The sequence below is a fragment of the Nannobrachium achirus genome, assembly GCF_963921795.1.
Source record: "Nannobrachium achirus genome assembly, chromosome: 19".
NCBI lineage: Eukaryota > Metazoa > Chordata > Actinopteri > Myctophiformes > Myctophidae > Nannobrachium > Nannobrachium achirus.
In genome coordinates, this window is record NC_137826.1 from 55,739,103 (window position 1) to 55,761,099 (window position 21,997).

Below are 21,997 nucleotides of genomic sequence, written 5' to 3' on the forward strand. Positions count from 1 at the left end.
CGTAAATGTATGCTAATTAGTAAGGCGAGGTGGGGCCTCAGACCAGTCAGGGATCTCCATATGGGCATAAAAGGGATTCTGTCGGGCCATATATGGAGCATCATTATATAGGTATTGCCAAATATGGGTCAACAATGTGAGGTCACAACAGGTCAGTCAGCTATAGACATTGAGGCGTTAAGCTGCCTTGGTCATTGAGTCACTAATGTGATGACAAAACGAGGACATCAGGGATCTCCATATTATATGATTGCCAGAAAAGGCTGTCTTGGTCATTGAGTCTACAATGTGATGTCACAACAGGTCAGCTATAGACATTGAGGCGTAACTCTACCCTCGGAGAAGGTGTGACTGTTTTCATAGTTAACTGCGACCTACAGTCGCAATAAATAGGCAACCAACCACACTTGCAATTTCCTAGAATTGCATCTTTCTTAGCTTTTGTGGGCTCGCTTTAGTGAGCACACTTAGTTGCCCCATCCGGATGGCACCTATAACTAGTGTTTTGTTTTTGAGCTACACATTTTTTGATTTCATGACACATTTAATGTTGACCTTGCAAATTGTCGTTATTAAGCCTGCATGGCTGCATACTGTGCAGTGGGCAGAACCAACAGGAAATAATTTATATTTTTCGTAAAGGTAATTACATTCCAGCTGTAACAAAGACCCTCACTCACCTTCACGTCACGTGGGTAGTTGATAGGTAGCCATAGTTACCCATTGAATATGGTACTCCATATAAGGGGATAACCATCTCACTAAGTCTGACCTTACAAGCTCCATATATGGACCCGGACGAGATATACCCCCATATATGGAGCCAGCAAAGACATCTAGCTGCTGACATCAGTTTGACGTTATCTGATGTTACAAGTACACAGCCGGGCACTATATAAAGAGTGGCCATTACCTACTGAAGGTCAGATGCAAGCTCTTTACCTATCTCCAAGACCCAAGAACCTCGGCGTATAGCTTATAACCACATCAAAACTTCTCAAGATCTTTAGCTAGTTCACACGGCGAGATCTCAGAGCCTTCCGTACGGGTCAAGACATCTCGGTTAAGTTCTTACCGGACACCACTGCGGCGGGTCTTCATCCAGGACAGCCAGTCCCCTTGAGTAGTATTTTATAGCAGCAGACAAGCTGATACAAAGAACCTCTCCATACATATAAATAGGTTTGGAACTGACAGTCACCGGGCAGGACCCAACAGAAAGGATTGTTATTTTTGCCCGAACGTAATCATTCCTGCAGGCAAGCTGGGACGGAAAACCACACCATAATTGAACAGGTTTGAAACGTAACAACGCTACCGCAAAAAGCCAAGTTCACCATGTTCAGGAAGAATATGAAGAAAAATCCTGAGGTGTTTAACAACGTGTCAGAGGGGCTGCGGCGACTGTACCGGACCAAACTCTTACCACTGGAGAACACCTATCGATTCCACGACTTCCACTCCCCGGCACTGGAAGACGCCCACTTTGACAACAAGCCCATGGTGCTCCTGGTGGGTCAGTACTCCACCGGAAAGACCACCTTCATTCGACACCTGCTGGACCAGGACTTTCCCGGCATGCGGATTGGCCCTGAGCCGACGACGGACTCTTTCATCGCCGTGATGCACGGCGAACAGGAAGGGGTGATACCGGGCAACGCTCTGGTGGTCGACCCCAAAAGGCCCTTCCGCAAGCTAAACAGTTTCGGAAACCAGTTCCTCAATAGGTTCATGTGTGCGCAGATGCCTAATCCGGTCTTGGAGAGCATCAGTATCATCGATACTCCTGGGATCCTTTCGGGGGAGAAGCAGAGGCTCAGCCGAGGTTATGACTTTGCGGCCGTGCTCGAGTGGTTCGCAGAGCGAGTGGACCGCATCATCCTCCTCTTCGATGCCCACAAGCTGGACATCTCCGACGAGTTCTCTGAGGTAATCCGAGCCCTGAAGAACCACGAGGATAAGATGCGCGTCGTACTCAACAAGGCCGACCAGATCAGCACCCAGCAGCTGATGAGGGTCTATGGCGCCCTCATGTGGGCCCTGGGCAAAATCATCAACACGCCCGAGGTGGTGCGCGTGTACATCGGCTCGTTCTGGGCCCAGGCGCAGATGGTCCCCGACAACCGGCAGCTGTTTGAAGCGGAGGAGCAAGACCTGTTTCTGGACATCCAGACGCTGCCGCGTAACGCGGCCGTGCGCAAGCTCAACGACCTGATCAAGCGGGCCCGCCTCGCCACGGTGCACGCCCACATCATCAGCTCCCTGAAGAGCGAGATGCCCAGCGTGTTCCGGAAGGAGTCCAAGAAGAAGGAGCTCCTCTCAAACCTCGGCCTGGTCTACCAGAAGATCGAGAGGGAGCACAAGATCTCGCGCGGCGACTTCCCCAACATCCACAAGATGAGGGAGCTCCTGGACGGCCAGGACTTCTCCAAGTTCCCGTCGCTGAAGCCCAAGCTGCTGCAGAAGGTGGAGGACATGCTGGCCAACGACATCGCCCGCCTCATGAGCATGGTGCGCCACGAGGAGGCCTCCATGCCCTGCCCTTCGGTCAAGGGCGGAGCCTTCCAGGGCCCCACGAGGGGGCCTTTCGGGCTGGGGTATGGCGTGGGGGCCAGCGAGGGCATGGACGACAAGGGGTGGGTGGTGAGCCGCGACAAGCCCGCCTACGACGAGGTCTTCTACTCTCTCTCTCCCATCAACGGCAAAGTGTCGGGCGCGGCGGCCAAGCAGGAGATGCAGAAGTCCAAGCTCCCCAACTCGGTCCTGGGGAAGATCTGGAAGCTGGCCGACATGGACAACGACGGCTTCCTGGACGACGAGGAGTTTGCCCTGGCCAGCCATCTGATCAAGGTTAAGCTGGAAGGCCACGAGCTTCCTGCCATGCTGCCCGAGCACCTGCTGCCGCCGTCCAAGCGTGCGCCGCTGCCGGGGGCCCAGTTGTCTGGAGCCAAGATGAGCAGCCTGGAGAGCAACCGTGTCACAGCCTAAAGGGCCACGTGTCGCCTACAGCAGTGGTTCCCAAACCAGGGGGGTTAGGGTCGACGTCGACGTGTCCATACATGGAAAAATGTGTCCGTGGCAAAGACTCAGCCTTGTCCTTGACATAATACCCAACTAAACTGCACTCTGTCGAGGTGCCAACTTGCGCCTTGTGCACTCGTAGCCAAATATGGTCTACTTGTTCGCCAGCAGAGCGTGCAAGTAGGGTGATCGGTGCTGTCTGTGGCACCATTTGGCTAATTGCCGACAACGCCTTCATTGGCTAATTGGTGCCACATAGATAAAGGTTAAGTTCAAAGGCCCCTGTTCCCTCATTGGCTAATTGATGCCAACGTTGCCCCCTCTTTGGCTAATCGGTGCCAACGCTGCCCCCTCTTTGGCTAATTGCAGCCAAATACAGACAGGTTGAGTTCAAAGGCCCTGCTTCCTAATTGGCTAATTGTGCCAATGCTGCTCCCTCATTGGCTAATTGATACAGACAATTGGTTCTGCATACAGACAGCATTGAACACCCCACTACCCTAGTAATAATTACTGAATGTCAAGTCTCCAGGTTCTCTTCAGAAATAAGTATGACACTGATTTACTACGACACATTGTGGCACAATTATGAGTCCTCAAACGTTTTATTTGCAAAAACACCCATAACTCTGAGAGCGTTCAAATGGAACCAAATGGACCAGTAGGACTATTATGGTCATTCAGGGCTATCTCTATGTGTTTCTGGTAATATTATTGTCCGCTCATTTTGTGTGTCCGCGGCAAAGATTAGATTTGGACAAAATGTCCACCACAAGCCAACATGGCGATGACCCCTGTCCCAAACTCTTTTGTCTCAAGAGTCGAGACCCCTGTAAATAACTTTTTCCATCCACCGGCAATCCTGAATGACATTGTTACTTTATGTCACATTATGGTATATAAATATGTAAATCTTTACCCCTAAAATACGTTATGTCACAAGGAAAATCCTTCAATTTCCATTTGGGCAGATTGAAAGTTGCTTTATATGTGATATTTATTTAACCACTTGAACCCCAGCATCCCTATTCTGGGGGAACATTTGGCCAAAAAAATCAATTTCACAACATGTTGCACCACATTGTGAGCTTGTAGATTGGGTAGTCTGGGCGAAGATATTTAGTATAGATATCGCTGGTGTAGTCTGGCAAACTAAGTATATAGGATTTGAGTGGCTAAGCAATAACCTTTTCAACTAATGCATTTGTTTTTTTGTTTTGTTTTGATAAGGAACACAAAATGCTAAATTTGAGGTAGGGTAGGTGATATTTGTCTTGCAACAAGTGCTCTATTTTCTGCTTCTGTAGAGTGTTTGTTCAGAAACAGGAGTCTCCATGTCTCTCCTGCTCAGCTGCTCTATTAAAGAAATTAAGAAAATGCCCTTTCTGATCGGGATACCTATTTCATGCAATCAACTCATACACTATGCAAAGTGAAATGTTAAGTGATGACACAAACAAAACTGAGAACACTATATAAAATTGAAGATGATAAATGGGTACTCTCTCCTGATTGGCTTACTATTATTACTATCACTTTTTTCTTTAAAGATATCACTTATCTTATCTTTAATTTCATGATTCAACAGGCAGATTCATAACTCTTCATTAATGCTTAACTAGCCCTTACCCGTTCAAAGATATGAGCTCCAAAATGATGTGCAGTGTGTGGGTTATGGGATGTGCACTGTGCACACAGTATATGAGGGATGGAAAGTAACTTTAACTGGTGCTTGCATGATGTAGGAGCATCAATGGAAGAAACCCGTTTCGTTTAATGGCTACAGAGATACTGAACCCCAGTGACTTCCATTATAAAATGAAAGACGAGTCTTTCAAAATATATAGAAAATAGGTGAAATACCCAGAATTAGTGGCCTACTGACAGTGTGCACAACAACCGTGGCACTTATTGGTCTGGATGGAGGCTTGTGTCGTTTGCTCCAGACACGTACAGATGCTCCCATGTACTCATGTGGTTCTCCTCAGAATGACGTAATCTATCAGTCAGGTTCTCCTCAAAATTACATAATCTATCAGTCAGGTTCTCCTCAAAATTACATAATCTATCAGTCAGGTTCTCCTCAAAGTCAGGTTCTCCTCAAAATGACGTAAGACAATGAGGTGCAGCCAAAGGGTAGATCTTTGTGCCCATACATGGTGTTACATGCGAGCCCACACTGTTTTGTAGGAACAGTATTTCTAGTTATTTTTCCTTGTCTCAGTGTTAATGTCCTTGGCAAACAAGTTCTTCTGAATCAACCCATTGTGTGCTGAAATGGTATGAGGAACAAAAAAACAACATCGATACTTTCAAGGAAAGCGTTAAGACGTGGCAAACGTGCTTGAGCATCTGTAACACATCCTGTTTTCTGTTTTTTATTGCCATGTTCACAGCAGGCTGTGCTGGCGACAAGATTCATCTTTCTGACCGGTAAGAAGAACAAAGAAATATTAACCTGAGGCCTAAAAGTTTCTTCTAAATCCTAATGGATTTCTGAAAATAAATAATAATAACTAGAAAAATATTGTTCCTTCGAAACAATTGTGGGCTCGCTTCAAGCCAGAAAACAATGGCTATAAAAGCACAAAATGTCAAGATCGCAGGCAGTGCTCTCTTTGACGTTACTGACGTCAAAGATTGGTCCATTTTGTTCCAAAAATGTGTTGTGCAAAAGTTGACCCGCTGGTGGCGCTATAACAGGCCAATGTGAGAAGGTTGGTATCTGTTCCTTGACCTATTGGGAATGTGCTTGCAAGATTTCACGCACATCCCAGGCTGTGTTCATGATTTGAGGTGTTTTTGGCTTTGGACACTTTATCGCTGCTTGCAGCTATATTTATTATTATTATTTTATAATTTTTTTGTGTGCACTTCATAGGCATGTTAGATAAAGGTCCTTAGATTGCGTGTAGAATGTTTCATGCAAATTGCAAAAAAAATCCTAGAATAAAAACGGGTTTAAGCGTTTTACAAACTGCTCAAAATTATATAGCGCCCCCCTTTGGCCATTTGGGGTAAGATTGGTTTCAGTGATATTTGAACTAACCCTCTACACTATTTTGTCATGAAAATGTGACTTTGCTTGTATGTTTTAGAGGCAGAAGAATAATTTGCATAAAAATGCAATATTGTTTGAATTATTTAAAAAAGCATGTTTCAATGTTAAAGAAATCCGATCTGACAGATCTTTAGATATCGGTCCAAAGTTCACGTAAAAAAAGTTTTGTGCACGTGACGCGAAAATTCCAGAATAAAAGCGGGTTTACGCGTTTTACAAACTGCTCAAAGTGGCGGAAAATCGAAGGGCGGAGCTTACTTAACAACGACACAGATGTCTTCCGCTTGAGTCAAAGCACGCGTGTAACAAGTTGCATGTCTTCAAACGAAACGAGTCATGACTTATGCCCGTTTGAAGTTTGAATTTTCAGACGCTTCGTATAGCGCCCCCCTTTGGCCGATTGGAATAAAATTGGTTTCAGTGATACTTTGACTAACCCTCCACATCTTTGCCAAATGCCATGAACGTGTAACTTTGCATGTATGATTTAGAGGCCGAAGAATAATTTGCATAAAACCGCAATATTGATTGAATTATTAAAAAATTATATTTCACTTTAAAAAAAATCCGACCAGACAGTTTGACCGTATTGGTCCAAAGTTCATGTGAAAAAAGTTTTGTGCGCGTAACGAAAGAAACCCAGGAGGAGATAGATTTTTACTGTTTTTCATATTATTCCGAATTGTGGGAGACCTAAAGGTCAGAGGTCAAAAGTTAGAGGGTAAAAGTTGTTCGGCATGAGGAGACGCATACGTGTATACAGGTTTCATGGCTGTACCTCAAACACAGCATGAGCTATACCTGTTCAAAGATCGCACTTTCGAAGGCTTCCTACAGCGCCACCATTTGGCCGATTGCTATAGAAAGTAATAGCACACTTCGCCACAGTAAACTGAACACATTGATGTTTTTATTTTCATTTTCTCACTAAGTATGTAGGAGTAGAAAGGAACCGAAGTTCCCGTCTACAGTATGACTGCATGACTGATAGATAAACTAGAAAAATATTGTTCCTTCGAAACAATTGTGGGCTCGCTTCAAGCCGGAAAACAATGGCTATAAAAGTACAAAATGTCAAGATCGCAGGCAGTGCTCTCTTTGACGTTACTGACGTCAAAGATTGGTCCATTTTGTTCCAAAAATGTGTTGTGCAAAAGTTGACCCGCTGGTGGCGCTATAACAGGCCAATGTAAGAAGGGTGGTATCTGTTCCTTGACCTATTGGGAATGTGCTTGCAAGATTTCACGCACATTGCAGGCTTTGTTCATGATTTGAGGTGTTTTTGGCTTTGGCCACTTTATCGCTGCTTGCAGCTATATTCATTATTTTATTTTTTGTGTGTGTGTGTGCAGACTGTGCACTTCATAGGCATATTAGATAAAGGTCCTTAGATTGTGTGTAGAATGTTTCATGCAAATTGCAAAAAAAAATCCTAACGGGTTTAAGCGTTTCACAAACTGCTCAAAATGATATAGCACCCCCCTTTGGCCAATTGGGGTAAGATTGGTTTTAGTGATATTTGGACTAACACTCTACATCTTTGCCAAATGCCATGAACATGTTACTTTGCATGTATGATTTAGAGGCAGAAGAATAATTTGCATAAAACTGCAATATTCATTGAATTTATTTAAAAAAGCATGTTTCAATTTTAAAGAAATCCGATCTGACAGATCTTTAGATATTGGTCCAAAGTTCACGTAAAAAAAGTTTTGTGCACGTGGAGCGAAAATTCCAGAATAAAAGCGGGTTTACGCGTTTTACAAACTGCTCAAAATGGCGGAAAATCGAAGGGCGGAGCTTACTTAACAACGACACAGATGTCTTCCGCTTGAGTCAAAGCACGCGTGTAACAAGTTGCGTGTCTTCAAACGAAACGAGTCATGACTTATGCCCGTTTGAAGTTTGAATTTTCAAACGCTTCGTATAGCGCCCCCCTTTGGCCGATTGGAATAAAATCGGTTTCAGTGATACTTTGACTAACCCTCCACATCTTTGCCAAATGCCATGAACGTGTAACTTTGCATGTATGATTTAGAGGGCGAAGAATAATTTGCATAAAACCGCAATATTGATTGAATTATTAAAAAATTATATTTCACTTTAAAAGAAATCCGTGAAGACAGTTTGACCGTATTGGTCCAAAGTTCATGTGAAAAAAGTTTCATGCGCGTATCGCAAAAATCCCAGGAGGAGATAGATTTTTACTGTTTTTCATATTATTCCGAATTGTGGGAGACCTAAAGGTCAGAGGTCAAAAGTTAGAGGGTAAAAGTTGTTCGGCATGAGGAGACGCATACGTGTATACAGGTTTCATGGCTGTACCTCAAACACAGCATGAGCTATACCTGTTCAAAGATCGCACTTTCGAAGGCTTCCTACAGCGCCACCATTTGGCCGATTGCTATAGAAAACTAGAAAAGAAAATTTCCAAGAAATTTTAAGTGTGCCTGCAGCTCGTTAAGTCTGTGCAACCTTGTGTAGCGGTTGGTGTTAGCATTAGCGTTACATTTTTTAACATTAGCATTTTTTGCATAAGCTTTAACATTATGGTTCTTCATATGACACCAACCACAGCCATTTCGACTAATTCGTGGCGTTTTGGCGCATTTTTGGCCGTTATCACGGGTCGCACTTTAACGACAGTTTTTTTGAGAAAAAATTGTTTTGTGAGGAAAAAAAAGTTTTTTGAAAAAAAAAAGGTTTTTGAGAAAAAAAAAATTTGAGAAAAAAAAATTTGAGAAAAAAAGATTTTGAGAAAAAAAAAATTTGAGAAAAAAAATTTGAGAAAAAAAATTTGAGAAAAAAAAAATGTTTGAGAAAAAAGAATTTTTGAGAAAAAAAAATTTGAGAAAAAAAAAAAAAAAAAAAAAAATTATGACACCAGCCGTGAGTCTGTACGACAAACGGTTCATGAGTTATAGAGGCACTTCCTGTTTGGCGAAGGACACTTCCTGTTACAGAGGGGGCGGGGCTTAATCAATTACAGCTCATCCCTATTGGCCGGAAAAAGACCAAAGTTGTGTGTGCATTTTAAAGTTTAAATCACGTTGCTAGGCCCCCATTCTAAGTCAATGGGGTTTTTGGGCGTCGTTTTTTTGCGAATTACGTCGCAATGGTAACGCGGATCGGAAAGAAAAGTAATAGCACACCATTCCCGGCCGAGCCGCACGTTTTGATGTATATATTGCGGGGGTGGCGTAAATTGTGCGGCAGTTATTACGAGCAGAAATTTGCAAGAACATGACTGACTTACCGACCGACTTAAGTATGGCGGATTACAATAAGTGTTCTGCTATTGCATAGCAGGCACACTTAATAATAGCACACTTCGCCACTGTAAACTGAACACATTGATGTTTTTATTTTCATTTTCTCACTAAGTATGTAGGAGTAGAACGGAACCGAAGTTTTTGGTCTACTTGATCTAGTATAGAAATAAATAATGACAATAACTAAAGTGTGCTCGCCTTTAGGCGAGCCCACAATAATGACAACATCTAAAGTGTGCTCGCCTATAAGGCAAGCCCACAATAACGAGTTTTGTCAGTTTTTTACACAGGTTTCTATGGTTTCTTGAGCTGGATATGGCAGCCTGGAATTGTTGTTCAAGTGCAGCTAAACTTAGAATGTTAGTAAACGTGACACATGAATTGCACCTGTGCAGCTGACCTGGGAATTTACAATTTTTGTCAAGATGGGGAGAATAAAAGTGTGGGGAATATAATTATTATACTTGTTAAATGACCATTTGCATTTGTAGTTATTTTACTGTAATGTAACAACATAATAACCAGCACAGATAGACAAAGAGACATTCATGGATTTATCTTTAAATGTAACTTTTATTTTCCCCCCTTGACCCAGGGTATGGCAGCTGCATACCCCTGCCATAGTTTTTTTTTTTTCATTTCCTGTGTCACGCTGAAATATCAGTTTATTTCCATTTCTGATCAGTAAGATGCCTTGTTCAGAGAAACGCATCCGTACGTAACATATCTGTTTATTTCCATGTCTGATCGGTGCGATAACTTGTTCTGAGATATACCCAATATGGTCATGCTGACGATGTCTGAAAAGGTGCAAAGTAAGGTTTTTTACACATGGATGTGTGTGCGCACCTACTGTACGTGCACACACACACATACACACACTCATGTCTGGGGAACTTCCTTGAGACCCTGACTACCATACGGGTTCTCATGAGACCATCTTTAGGCTTTTTGGGAGGCTTTTTGGGGTGCTTTTGGGGGGATTCCTCTCCTGCATCTCGGGAGCGTGTCGCTGTTACTACATGTCATCTTTTCGACACCCGACTGTAACCCTCACCCCGTGGAGAGTGAGTCGCTAACCCTCCGGTCGAAATGATGGTCGTTTGAAAGAGTGCGATTTTGCCCTGCATCTTGCTCAGACGTCAAGGAGCCACATACATTTCCCATGCCAAGAGAGAGAGAGAGAGAGAGAGAGAGAGAGAGAGAGAGAGAGAGAGAGAGAGAGAGAGAGAGATTAGATTTTCTGTTTTAGTTCTCTCTGCCTCATGTTTAATATGGACTTATAGATATTTAAGATTGTAAGAAAGAGATAAGAGACGGTAGGGAGGGTCAGCAAGAGGACAAGGTATATTATTTAGATAGGAAAAATGGATGTGTGTGTGTGTGCGTGTGTGCGTGTGTGTGTGCGTGCGTGCGTGCGTGTTTGTGTGCATGCGTGTCTGTGTTAATAGAGGTGGGAGAGAGACCGAGAGAGAAGGAGAGAGAGGGATAGAGAATGAAATGACCGCAGACAATTGAATTGCCTCTCTTTAATATTGCTGCAGTGTGCAATAAAGCAGTGTAATGGACACGCACACACTGGAACACTGAGCTGGAAGAACTGCTCTCGTTTCATTTAAATGTTTGTAGAAAATAGGGGTGTAACGATATAGTAACTGTATCGAAATATCGTTTTTAACATAAAAAATTAAAGTATATAGAAATGAAAACAGCTAAAATCGAATCGAATCGTTTTATTGTGGGCTCGCCTATAAGGCGAGCACACTTTAGATATTGTCATTATTTATCTATCAGGCAGGCAATCAGTAGACGGGATCTTCGGTTCCTTTCTACTCCTACATACTTAGTGAGAAAATGAAAATAAAAACATCAATGTGTTCAGTTTACAGTGGCGAAGTGTGCTATTATTTTTTATAGCAATCGGCCAAATGGTGGCGCTGTAGGAAGCCTTCGAAAGTGCGAACTTTGAACAGGTATAGCTCATGCTGTGTTTTAGGTACAGCCATGAAACCTGTATACACGTTTGTGTCTCCTCATGCCGAACAACTTTTACACTCTGACTTTTGACCTCTGACCTTTAGATCCCCCAGAATTGTGAATTATATGAAAAACAGTAAAAATCTATCTCCTCCTGGGATTTTTGCATAACGCGCACAAAACTTTTTTCACATGAACTTTTGACCAATACGGTCAAACTGTCTGGTCGGATTTCTTTTAAAGTGAAATATATTTTTTTAATAGTTCAATCAATATTGCGGTTTTATGCAAATTATTCTTCGGCCTCTAAATCATACATGCAAAGTTACACGTTCATGGCATTTGGGAAAGATGTAGAGGGTTAGTCAAAGTATCACTGAAACCAATTTTATTCCAATCGGCCAAAGGGGGGCGCTATACGAAGCGTTTGAAAATTCAAACTTCAAACGGGCATAAGTCATGACTCGTTTCGTTTGAAGACATGCAACTTGTTACACGCGTGCTTTGACTCAAGCGGAAGACATCTGTGTTGTTGTTAAGTAAGCTCCGCCCTTCGATTTTCAGCCATTTTGAGCAGTTTGTAAAACGCGTAAACCCGCTTCTATTCTGGAATTTTCGCTCCACGTGCACAAAACTTTTTTTACGTGAACTTTGGACCAATATCTAAAGATCTGTCAGATTGGATTTCTTTAAAATTGAAACATGCTTTTTAAAATAAATTCAATGAATATTGCAGTTTTATGCAAATTATTCTTCTGCCTCTAAATCATACATGCAAAGTAACATGTTCATGGCATTTGGCAAAGATGTAGAGTGTTAGTCCAAATATCACTAAAACCAATCTTACCCCAATTGGCCAAAGGGGGGCGCTATATCATTTTGAGCAGTTTGTGAAACGCTTAAACCCGTTAGGATTTTTTTTTGCAATTTGCATGAAACATTCTACACACAATTCTACACACAATCTAAGCCAAAAACACCTCAAATCATGAACAAAGCCTGCAATGTGCGTGAAATCTTGCAAGCACATTCCCAATAGGTCAAGGAACAGATACCACCCTTCTTACATTGGCCTGTTATAGCGCCACCAGTGGGTCAACTTTTGCACAACACATTTTTGGAACAAAATGGACCAATCTTTGACGTCAGTAACGTCAAAGAGAGCACTGCCTGCGATCTTGACATTTTGTACTTTTATAGCCATTGTTTTCTGGCTTGAAGCGAGCCCACAATTGTTTCGAAGGAACAATATTTTTCTAGTTTTGTATCGTATCGAATCGGCAGTGCAAAGAATCGATTGTATCGATACTACTACTTGTGCATTGTATTTAGCAAGAAGAAAAAATGGGAGTGGTTTAATTACTTTTCCTTTCCATATAGCTACTCTGGTGTCTGGTCTATCTATAAATGTGTTATAATCTCAAGGTGCAGGTTTGTCAATATACAATGACCATGTATTTGGCGGATAATCACTGTGTTTACTTATTTATAACCATAATAATACATGTTTCCCTTAAAAACCTGCACTATCCACACCTTTCACATGTTTTAATTTCTTTGCTAAATAGTTACTATATCGATTTTTAATCATTGAATCGAATCTTATCGCCATGAATTAACCAATATCGTCCATGTATCGTATCGTCAACCACGTATCGTGATATGTATCGAATCGCTATTAAAATGTATCGTTACACCCCTAGTAGAAGAAAACGATATTGGCACCAGAATTGGGGTTGAGTATTGTTTGGGTTTTATCCAATACCGGTGCTAAACCGATACTTTTGACTGTAACTTATACTTTTCATTATAAAAAAATGTAAGAATAGTCATCTCGGACCGTGGGGTCCGTTTTTAGCCCAAGGAATATGTTTTGTGCAAAACAAATGCTTGCAATGGATTCAGAATCATGAAAAAATCCTAGTTTGACCCCTCACGTGCTACTTAAAGCAGATTTATTTTTTGTATTTTGTTCCTGTATGGTAAATTCAATGGGACCCCAACTTTAAAAAAATAAAAGAATAGTGCCCATATTGAAACGTTGTGCAAAATGTGGCGCTTGTATCACAAAGTGAACGATTCTTAAAAAAAAAAAAATACAATAAAATAAAATAAATGACAGTAGGATGCACTGTCCAAGTTACTTTCCACCACTGCATACATTATAGTCTGCTATCTCCCTGGTACAGCACAGTACATGTAATGGTTGTGGGGGAGGAATTGATTGTCTTCCCTCCGAAGAAGAGCTGGATGATGAAGCTCTTGAGTACAGCTAATGGGTCTCTCTCTCTCTCTCTCTCTCTCTCTCTCTCTCTCTCTCTCTCTCTCTCTCTCTCTCTCTCTCTCTCTCTCTCTCTCTCTCCCTCCAGAGTCTTGTTAGCCTGCTCTTTGGTCAGTGAATTATTATTTGAAAGCCACACAGCGTCAGACAGAATGACTCACCTGCTGATGCTCCCTTGGACCCTTCAGAACAAATGTCCATGATGATTCAATGAGGTTTGAATCACTCTGTGGCAAAGAACAATCAAACCAAGAGGACAGAAAATGGCCTCTGCGTGAGAGGTTATATAAATCATATTGGGTGGATGACTCATGTATTGATTTGGAACCATTATTATTGCTGGAATTCAAACAAATGGTTATTTTTAACGTGTAGGAAATTATACGACCACACAGCACAGCTACATCTCTACAGGTGGTCACAGGTTACTGCTGAGCGGAATGTTCATGGTTCAAAGATCAATGTGGAACAAACTGTCTCTTAAAATAAGCAAAAAACTATTACACTTTCAGTTTAAATTGTCCTTCACTAAAGCCCTTTTTCCACAGCCCCAACACCACACCACACCACTCCACACCACACCGCCCACTTGTGCCAGGTTTTCCACTACAAGGACCTGGGTAGAGTGGTGTGAAAGTGTTACTAAACGTGGTACTAAAAAGTATCCAATCTAGAGTAGGTCTGAGCTAGGCCAAGCAGGGCCTAACACTTCATAATGACTGATCACTCACTGACTTTTCATTTAGACCACCAGGATATAGTTGTAATACATGATAATAGATTATATTGTGTTATAACCACTATTAAAATCTATTATAGTGTATTATAATTATCATAGTAATACATTACTACTTTATAGTGTACTATAATCATATTATAGTGTATTATAATTTAGGATAGTTGTAATAGAAATGTATATTGTATTATAATCACAGTTAAAAGGGTCGATTTGTTTCTTACCGATAGGGATACTTTTGTGTAATGGAAAATGTAGATATTTTTATGTGGTGCGGTGTGGTGTGGTGTGGTGTGGTGTGGTGTGGTGTGGTGTAGTGTGGTGTGGTGTGGTGCTAAAGCTGCAGTCGAAAAGGGGCTTTAGGGTGAATCTTCTAGTGGTACTTTGACTCCACCATGTGGCTAATGATGGGAGTGTTGGTAATGATGTACTTTGCCCTTTCAGAGCAACACTGCTATTGTTTTGTTGTGTTTATTTGTGCTGTTAGTTGTATTTGCTGCTGCATCCCTTGCCTTCCCTTCAGCAATGGTATGTTCTTAATTCCCCATGGCAGGTCTGTGGAAATGCTTCACCAAGATGGACAATGAATGAGCTGGAGCTGAAGTGTTTATTTATGACAAACAACAAACAATGATAATGCAAATGGCAAACAGCTCTCTTGGCCTGAATAAACTCATCATGTTCTATGGCACACTTCTAGTGGTGGTTAGTACTCACGTTTTACTCCAATTTACCCTTATTGATTCCAGATGGAGACACAAATGCATTTGTCTCCATCCCGAATCACTGCATGGGGGTATATTTATTATAATCAAATTATTGTCTTAGGAATGCAACAAAAACAAAACAACATTTTGGTGAACTACTCTGTAGAAACACTCTGTTACAAGTAAAAGTCTGGAATATAAAATTGTAAAATTACGAAAGTATTGCTATCAAAATGGACTTAAAAGTACCAAAAGTTGAAAGTAGGCCTACTCATTGTGCAGAAAGTTCTGCTTCAAAAAAACAAAAAAACAAAAAAAAAACATTCTACCAGCTCACAATGCGTTGCGATGAGACGAATTGTTAGCTTGTAGATCGACTATTTTCAAACGTCTGAAATGTATATAGGGATGAAGTGGTTAATGGATCTTTTGTAATCATAATCAACATGTACAAAGTTGAGCCAGAAGGAAAAGCTCTCTGCCTAGCGAGCAATCTTCGTTCCTACTCTCACCTATGGTCATGAAGTGTGGGTCATGACCCAAAGCACAATCGGCCGAAATGGGTTTCCTCAGACGGGTGGCTGGCATCTTCCTTAGAGATAGGGTGAAAAGTTCAGTCACCCGCGAGGGAGACTTGGAGTCAAGAAAACCCAAGGTGGGATCTATTAATGGCACCATAAAGGCCCATAAGTGTCCATTTGGTTCAATTAGGTTCTGGACATGCAGTATGTACTGTTGTTTCCTGTTGAGGTTGGCACATTTCACATGAAATAAACAGAGAATAAACAAAAATAAAATAAAACAATTCACAGGAGGCAAGCAGTGATCACCCCATGATGTGCACTGCATTGCAGGTGCTTTTTGAGAGTGAAAAAATTAGAAGACACGTGTGACATGTGTGATCTGGGTAGCTGGCCCCAGGAAATGTGCCAAGCTCAATAGGGAACAACGATAGGCGAGGGACAAATTACCAGGGGACAAAATCTGTTTGCCTGTCATATATGGAGATCCCTGAAGCCATCAATATTATGTCATATTAGTACTGATAACCTGACTAACTTCCCAATCAGTGAATCACTCCCTTGCTTGGTTCCTTGGCGATATGAGTTTGAAGTCGATCGGCCGGACGGTTCGTAAGGTATGTGGGACACACACAGATTTAGATAGAAGATGTATAGCTGTTTGCTGCAAGTGCAACACATTCTCACTCCCAAGGTCTTTTTTGCGTGTGTTTGTGTAGACGCCCAACAAAGGGACTTTAGCACTGCGCCACCCGAGAGCCCGACAACGCCATGTCATGATACAATGACACAATGACATCATGATGCAGACATCACATCATATCACGTTCACGTGATTTAGCAACTTACCAGCCCCATACACCATCCCTCCAGCAACTATACCACCCCCAAATCCTGGTCTACTCTGGTGACATCACTGATGATGTCTCCCAGTGTATAAAGGGTTTGGGTTCTTCCCATTTTTGTCTCTGGAACACAAGTTGCAAAATTGCTTATATCCTTGGTAAAAACTATCAGCTGTGTTTCTTCAAAATGTATATCCATGAAGTAACACTCATGTTGCTCTAAAAGAAGCTAATGACAATAGTTTCAAGCACCAGTATATTAAAACGTTTAGCCGAACCAGGTTTTCTATAGCTTTTGCAGCTGCCTTCGTCTAGAAGCGCATAGCTCTTGACCACGCCAGCATGAAAGGTCCATATTGGACAGATTCCAGCTGGAGGAGAAGCGGGGCGTCCGGACTGCTGTGCCTGCTGATCGGCGCATGCCTCTGTGCGGCGGTCGCCGGCTACAAGCCGGTGATTATAGTCCACGGACTGTTAGACGGCCCCGGCCAATTTGGGACCTTACTCAACTTCATCGAGGACGCTCACCCGGGAACCGAGGTGCACGTCATCAACCTGTTCAACGGCATCGACCCGTTCAGCGACGACAGCCTGCGACCGCTGTGGAAGCAGGTGGAGACGTTCAAGGAGGCCGTCTCGCCCATCATGCGGAGCGCCCCGGACGGCGTCCACCTGATCTGCTACTCCCAGGGCGGGCTCATCTGCCGGGGGATCGTCTCCACGCTCGCGGACCACAACGTGCACTCCTTCGTCTCCCTGGCCTCGCCGCAGGCCGGCCAGTACGGCGAGACGGAGTACCCCGCGGACTACCTCACGTACGTCCCCCGCTTCATCACGTCCAGCCTGTCTCGCTTCGTCAAGTCCAACCTGTACCGCCTGTGCTACACGCAGCTCGGACAGAAGAAGGTCTCCATCTGCAACTACTGGAAGGACCCGCACCACAGGGACCTGTACGTGACTAGCAGCGATTACTTGGCGCTGCTCGACGGCGAGAGGCCTCACCCCGACTCGGCCGCGTGGAGGGAGAACTTCCTACGGGTCAAGAAGCTGGTGCTGATCGGGGGGCCGGACGACGGGGTCGTCACGCCCTGGCAGTCCAGCCAGTTCGGCTTCTACGACGACGGCGAGCGCGTGGTCGAGATGCGGCGCCAGGACGTGTACTCCAGAGACGTGTTTGGTCTGAGGACGTTGGAGGCTCGGGGTGACCTGGCGGCGTGTTCCGTGTCCGGGGTGAAACACGTGCGGTGGCACCACAATGAAATGGTCTTCCGCAAGTGCATCGAGGAGTGGCTGGTGTAGCGTTATAGCGCTACAAGAAAACCCAAGGTGGGATCTGATAGCGGCACGCACTCGGTGTGGATCTCCGAGACTTCGCGTCATAGATGACTGGCGTCATCTAGCACGTGTGACTCCAAATTTGGGCAAGGTTTCAGGGAGATCATGTGGCTCATTGACTTCCATTATTATGACATTAATAAAGGTACTTCAAGGTACATAGTTGGCCTACTTCAGGCCAGCATGTACACAAGATTTGGTATTGATTAGTCTAGTCACCAAACCAGGGCGCTGCGCCAAAGAAGGCCGGTCGTCAGGAGTACTGAAAGCGTGACGCTCGGGCACTGGGAAGAGGCGCGCACCAGAGAGTCTTGAAAGGCAGTTACGTAGAGATACCATTATTCTTTCCTGATACTAATTTCAATACCCAAAACATTTAATTAAAATAGGACAGTGGTTCTCAGAGTTACAGACCTGTAAGGATCCATTTGGAACCTTCTCAAGGAGTGCACAAATGGAACCAAATGGACCCTGCTCTGTGTGTACATATGGAACCACATGTACCTGCTAGTGTCCATGTACTCTCAGAGTTATGGGCTGTGAGAGTATTGCAAGTGGGCCCCTAAAGCAAAACATTGATACAAAAACGTTCAGAAATCGGTGACATCATCGATGGGGAATCCAAGCTAATAGAATAAAATACATAAAAAAGCTGCTCAATGATCGCTGTCCACAGTCCTCCTCTGAAACACAGACTTGAGTAGCATTAATGAAGACCAATTATATTTCAATGCCATTACAAACATCTTGGAATGCTTATCATTACGATCGGATCTGTCTGGAACCCTAATTCGCATATTTTCCAAGATGGCGGCTATGTGATTTTTTTTTTGAGCGGTGGTAAACTGCTCCATAGAGTGGCTGTGCGTGTGTCTGTAGCCACTTTTCCTCAGCGTTTTGCCATAGCAATGTGTGTGTGTGTAGCCTGTATTACATCACCAATTACCAATTGAAGACGTTTTGATTGATTGATTGATTGATTGATTGAAGACTTTATTAGAAGTATGCATAGGAAAAGGTACAGTTTCATGACGGTACAGTTCACTGGTACAAGGTCTACTAAAAGGAGATCCATGAAAAGACTAAGCTTATTTCCACTGGAAACCATTGAAGTATCTCATATAACATTGAATGACAGACAAATAGAACACAGTACTATGCAGTAGATATGTAAAGAAAAACAAAAAAGAAAACAGTAAGTCTAAACAAACAGTACAAAGAAGGGGCAGGGGAGGGTAGGGTTGGGCTAGGTTAGTTTTTTACCAGTTGCGAACGGCTGCTGCCTGTAAGTGATTTTTCAGGGCAATTTTAAAGGATGCTAGTGATCCACACTCCTTTATGACCTTCGGTAAGGCTTTCCACATTTTGGTGTTATAGCAGAAAAAAGAGTTTGACCCTTTGTTGGTTTTGACTCTGGGGTGAAAGTGATCTGTGGCGCTGCCTCTGGTGTTGTAATTATGGACATCCTTAATGTTTATATATTACACCAACGTTATGGAAGCACGACCACCGCTCACTTCACATTGGGTGTGTTTTTTTTTTTACATTATTTAGGGCCCATCCATCCATCCATCTTCAATCGGAATCGGGTCGCAGGGGTAACAGTTCCAACAGAGATTTTCAGTCTTCCCTTTCCAGAGCAACTTTAGCAATTTCCTTGAGAGTAGGTGAGAGTAAGAACGAAGATTGATCTGTATATTGAGAGCTTTGGTGGTGAAAATATTAACATTCGCCAAAAAAATTGCCAATCTCCAAGTTCACAACGCATCGCAACGCAACGCGTTGTGAGCTTGTAGATTCGCAATTTGTTGGCAAAGAGATTTGGTAGAGAGTGAAAAAATTACTATATCAAGTATGTCTATTATAAGTACGTTTTACCATTAGGGGGGTTGAAATGGTACTGATTGCCAGCTCGGAAAAATAAAAGGTGAATTGATCCCAGTGCATGACGGAGGACGATATCACGATAAATGTAATCTCCACGATACGATTATCATGAGTGTTTTTCTTTTTTTTTTTTATCACGATAAACGATAATATCGCTTATCGTCCCATCCCCAGTTGGAGGTGCTGGTGAACATCACGGCGCTCCCCAGAGCACAGTGCTGTACTTCAACCAAGGGCGTCACACCAAATTCTGGGACCTGGATACAAGGATTCACTGCGGGCCCCCCAAGAATGTTAACTATTGAAAAATAGCAGATATACAAGCTCACAGCGCGGCACCGAGTGCCGCGCTGCGAGCTTGTATATCTGCTATTTTTTGAAAAATCGTGAAAATGTGTGCAAGAAACCTATGTCAAGGACCCCCAAGATGATATGTATTTGGCCACGGACCCCGATCTCAAAATATTTCGTTCCAGGGGACCACCGAGAAGCAGAATTTGAGTTAGAAATGTTCGCTTAAAAAATACATATATTCAAAGATTTTCACACATTTTCACAACTTTTCAAAAATAGCAGATCTACAAGCTTGCAGCGCGCTTGTATATCTGCTATTTTTCAATAGCTAAAGTTACTAGGGCCTCTCCACCTTGGGCCCTGGTAACTCAGTCCCACTTTCCTACCCCTTGTGACGCCCCTGACTTCAACTACAAGACATGTCACCTACAGAAGTACTCAGATGACACCGCGGTGGTCAGCTGACTCAGGGGAAAACACTGTTGAACAGTCATGCCTTCATTACATCCCGCCTCGCAGGGACGTGCTGGCCATTGGGAAAAGCGGGACAACTCCCGAACGGCCGGTTCATTCCCGGCCAGTCCAGGCCGGCCATTAGGAAAAAAAATTTAATAAAATGTCGGCCTTCGTTCCATTTTGGGGGCTGGGCGGCCAACAAAGTAAATCGTCACTGTCGGACAGAAACCTCGTATCCCCAAGTTTCAAATGTATACATTTTTTCGCAAAACAAAGCCCTGCTTCATCATACAAGGCCTTTGGACAAAAGTAGTGAAAACAGCAGATCTACAAGCACACACCGCCTCGCGGTGCGAGGCGTTGTGTGCTTGTAGATCTGCTGTTTTCACTAGTTTAAATCATTTTTAAAATGATAAATACAAAACAAAAGGTTTTGGACATACAAGGTTTCAACCCGACAACGACGAAATATAACTTGTACAATAATTGGCCCACTGTCATGATCTGAAATGACAAATCTTTGAGTAGCAGCAGCGCTATAGAGAGATCTGCGCGCAATGAGGGCCTCTCCAACTCTTTTTCCCGGGCTGAATCAGGGGCCCAGCACGTCCCTTCCGCCTCGACTATTGCAACAGTATCCTCCACGGCACCACCTCCAAAGTCCTCAATAAACGTCAATATGTCCAGAACTCTGCTGCCCGCCTGCTCACCAGTACCCGCTCAAGAGACCATATTACACCTGTCCTCCGTGACCTTCAGCTCTAAACCACCTCGCTCCTCCATACCTCTGTGATCTCCTGGAACCCTATACCCCATCCCGCTCCCTCAGGTCTGGTGACGCAAACCTCCTTGTTGTCCCCACGACCAATAAACATACCTGGGGCAACAGAGCTTTTGCTGCCCCAACCCTTTGGAATGCACTCCCCCAAACCCTCAGAGACGCCCCCACCATCCAAACCTTCAAAACCGGTCTCAAAACCCACCTCTTTCATATTGCTTTCCCCAGCTAATCTACCTTATGTTAATTTTTTTTTAATTGGTTTTATTTCTCAGTGTTTTTTTTTCTTTAATAAAGTTGTTATTTTTTTGCCCCATGTAAAGCGTCTTTGGGTACTCGGAAAAGCGCTATATAAATTTGAGATATTATTAACCCTTACAGTGCCTATCCCGAACAAGTTCGGCTTTATTTCAATCCAATACAATATTTTATTTGCTATTTTACTTACCCCGAGCTGCTTGGAGCAACGTGGGTGGTCCCGGCTCGTCCAGCGCTAGCCAACGAGAGACGCTAGATGGTCCGACGATTTATTCCATTGAAAATGGTTTAAAATAAAGTTTAGAGCCCCCCCAAAAAAACTCAATATATACTGTCGGCGGCGCGACGTATGCCAGGGTGCCTATCCCGAACTAGTTCGGGATATTTAATAAAATGAATTATTTAATCGGAGGCCTCAACGAAGCCCCGGTCTAAATTTCCATCCATGGCCGGGACTTAGACTCGGCCATCCACGGGCCGTAGTCGCGCTAACGGCCGCATCGCGCCACCCACTCCAATGATAAATCACATCTTTAGACAGGATTTTCTCCGGATTGTGTTCCCAGAC

The 21,997-nt window shown here is 43.4% G+C and overlaps 2 protein-coding genes across 2 annotated transcripts; both read left to right on the plus strand.

Moving 5' to 3' along the window:
• Nucleotides 1–1,338: 1,338 nt before the first annotated feature.
• LOC308304937 (EH domain-containing protein 1-like) lies at nt 1,339–2,988 on the plus strand (the record flags this gene model as incomplete). Its single annotated transcript, XM_080749561.1, has 1 exon — nt 1,339–2,988. One exon carries the CDS (start codon nt 1,339–1,341, stop codon nt 2,986–2,988), a length of 1,650 nt encoding a protein of 549 aa, XP_080605687.1.
• A 13,775-nt stretch (nt 2,989–16,763) lies between these two features.
• Nucleotides 16,764–17,720, plus strand: LOC308304938 (lysosomal thioesterase PPT2-A-like; the record flags this gene model as incomplete). The annotated part of the gene is made up of 1 exon (XM_080749562.1): nt 16,764–17,720. The coding sequence occupies one exon, from the start codon at nt 16,764–16,766 to the stop codon at nt 17,718–17,720; it is 957 nt and encodes a 318-aa protein (XP_080605688.1).
• Between the last annotated feature and the right edge of the window lie 4,277 nt (nt 17,721–21,997).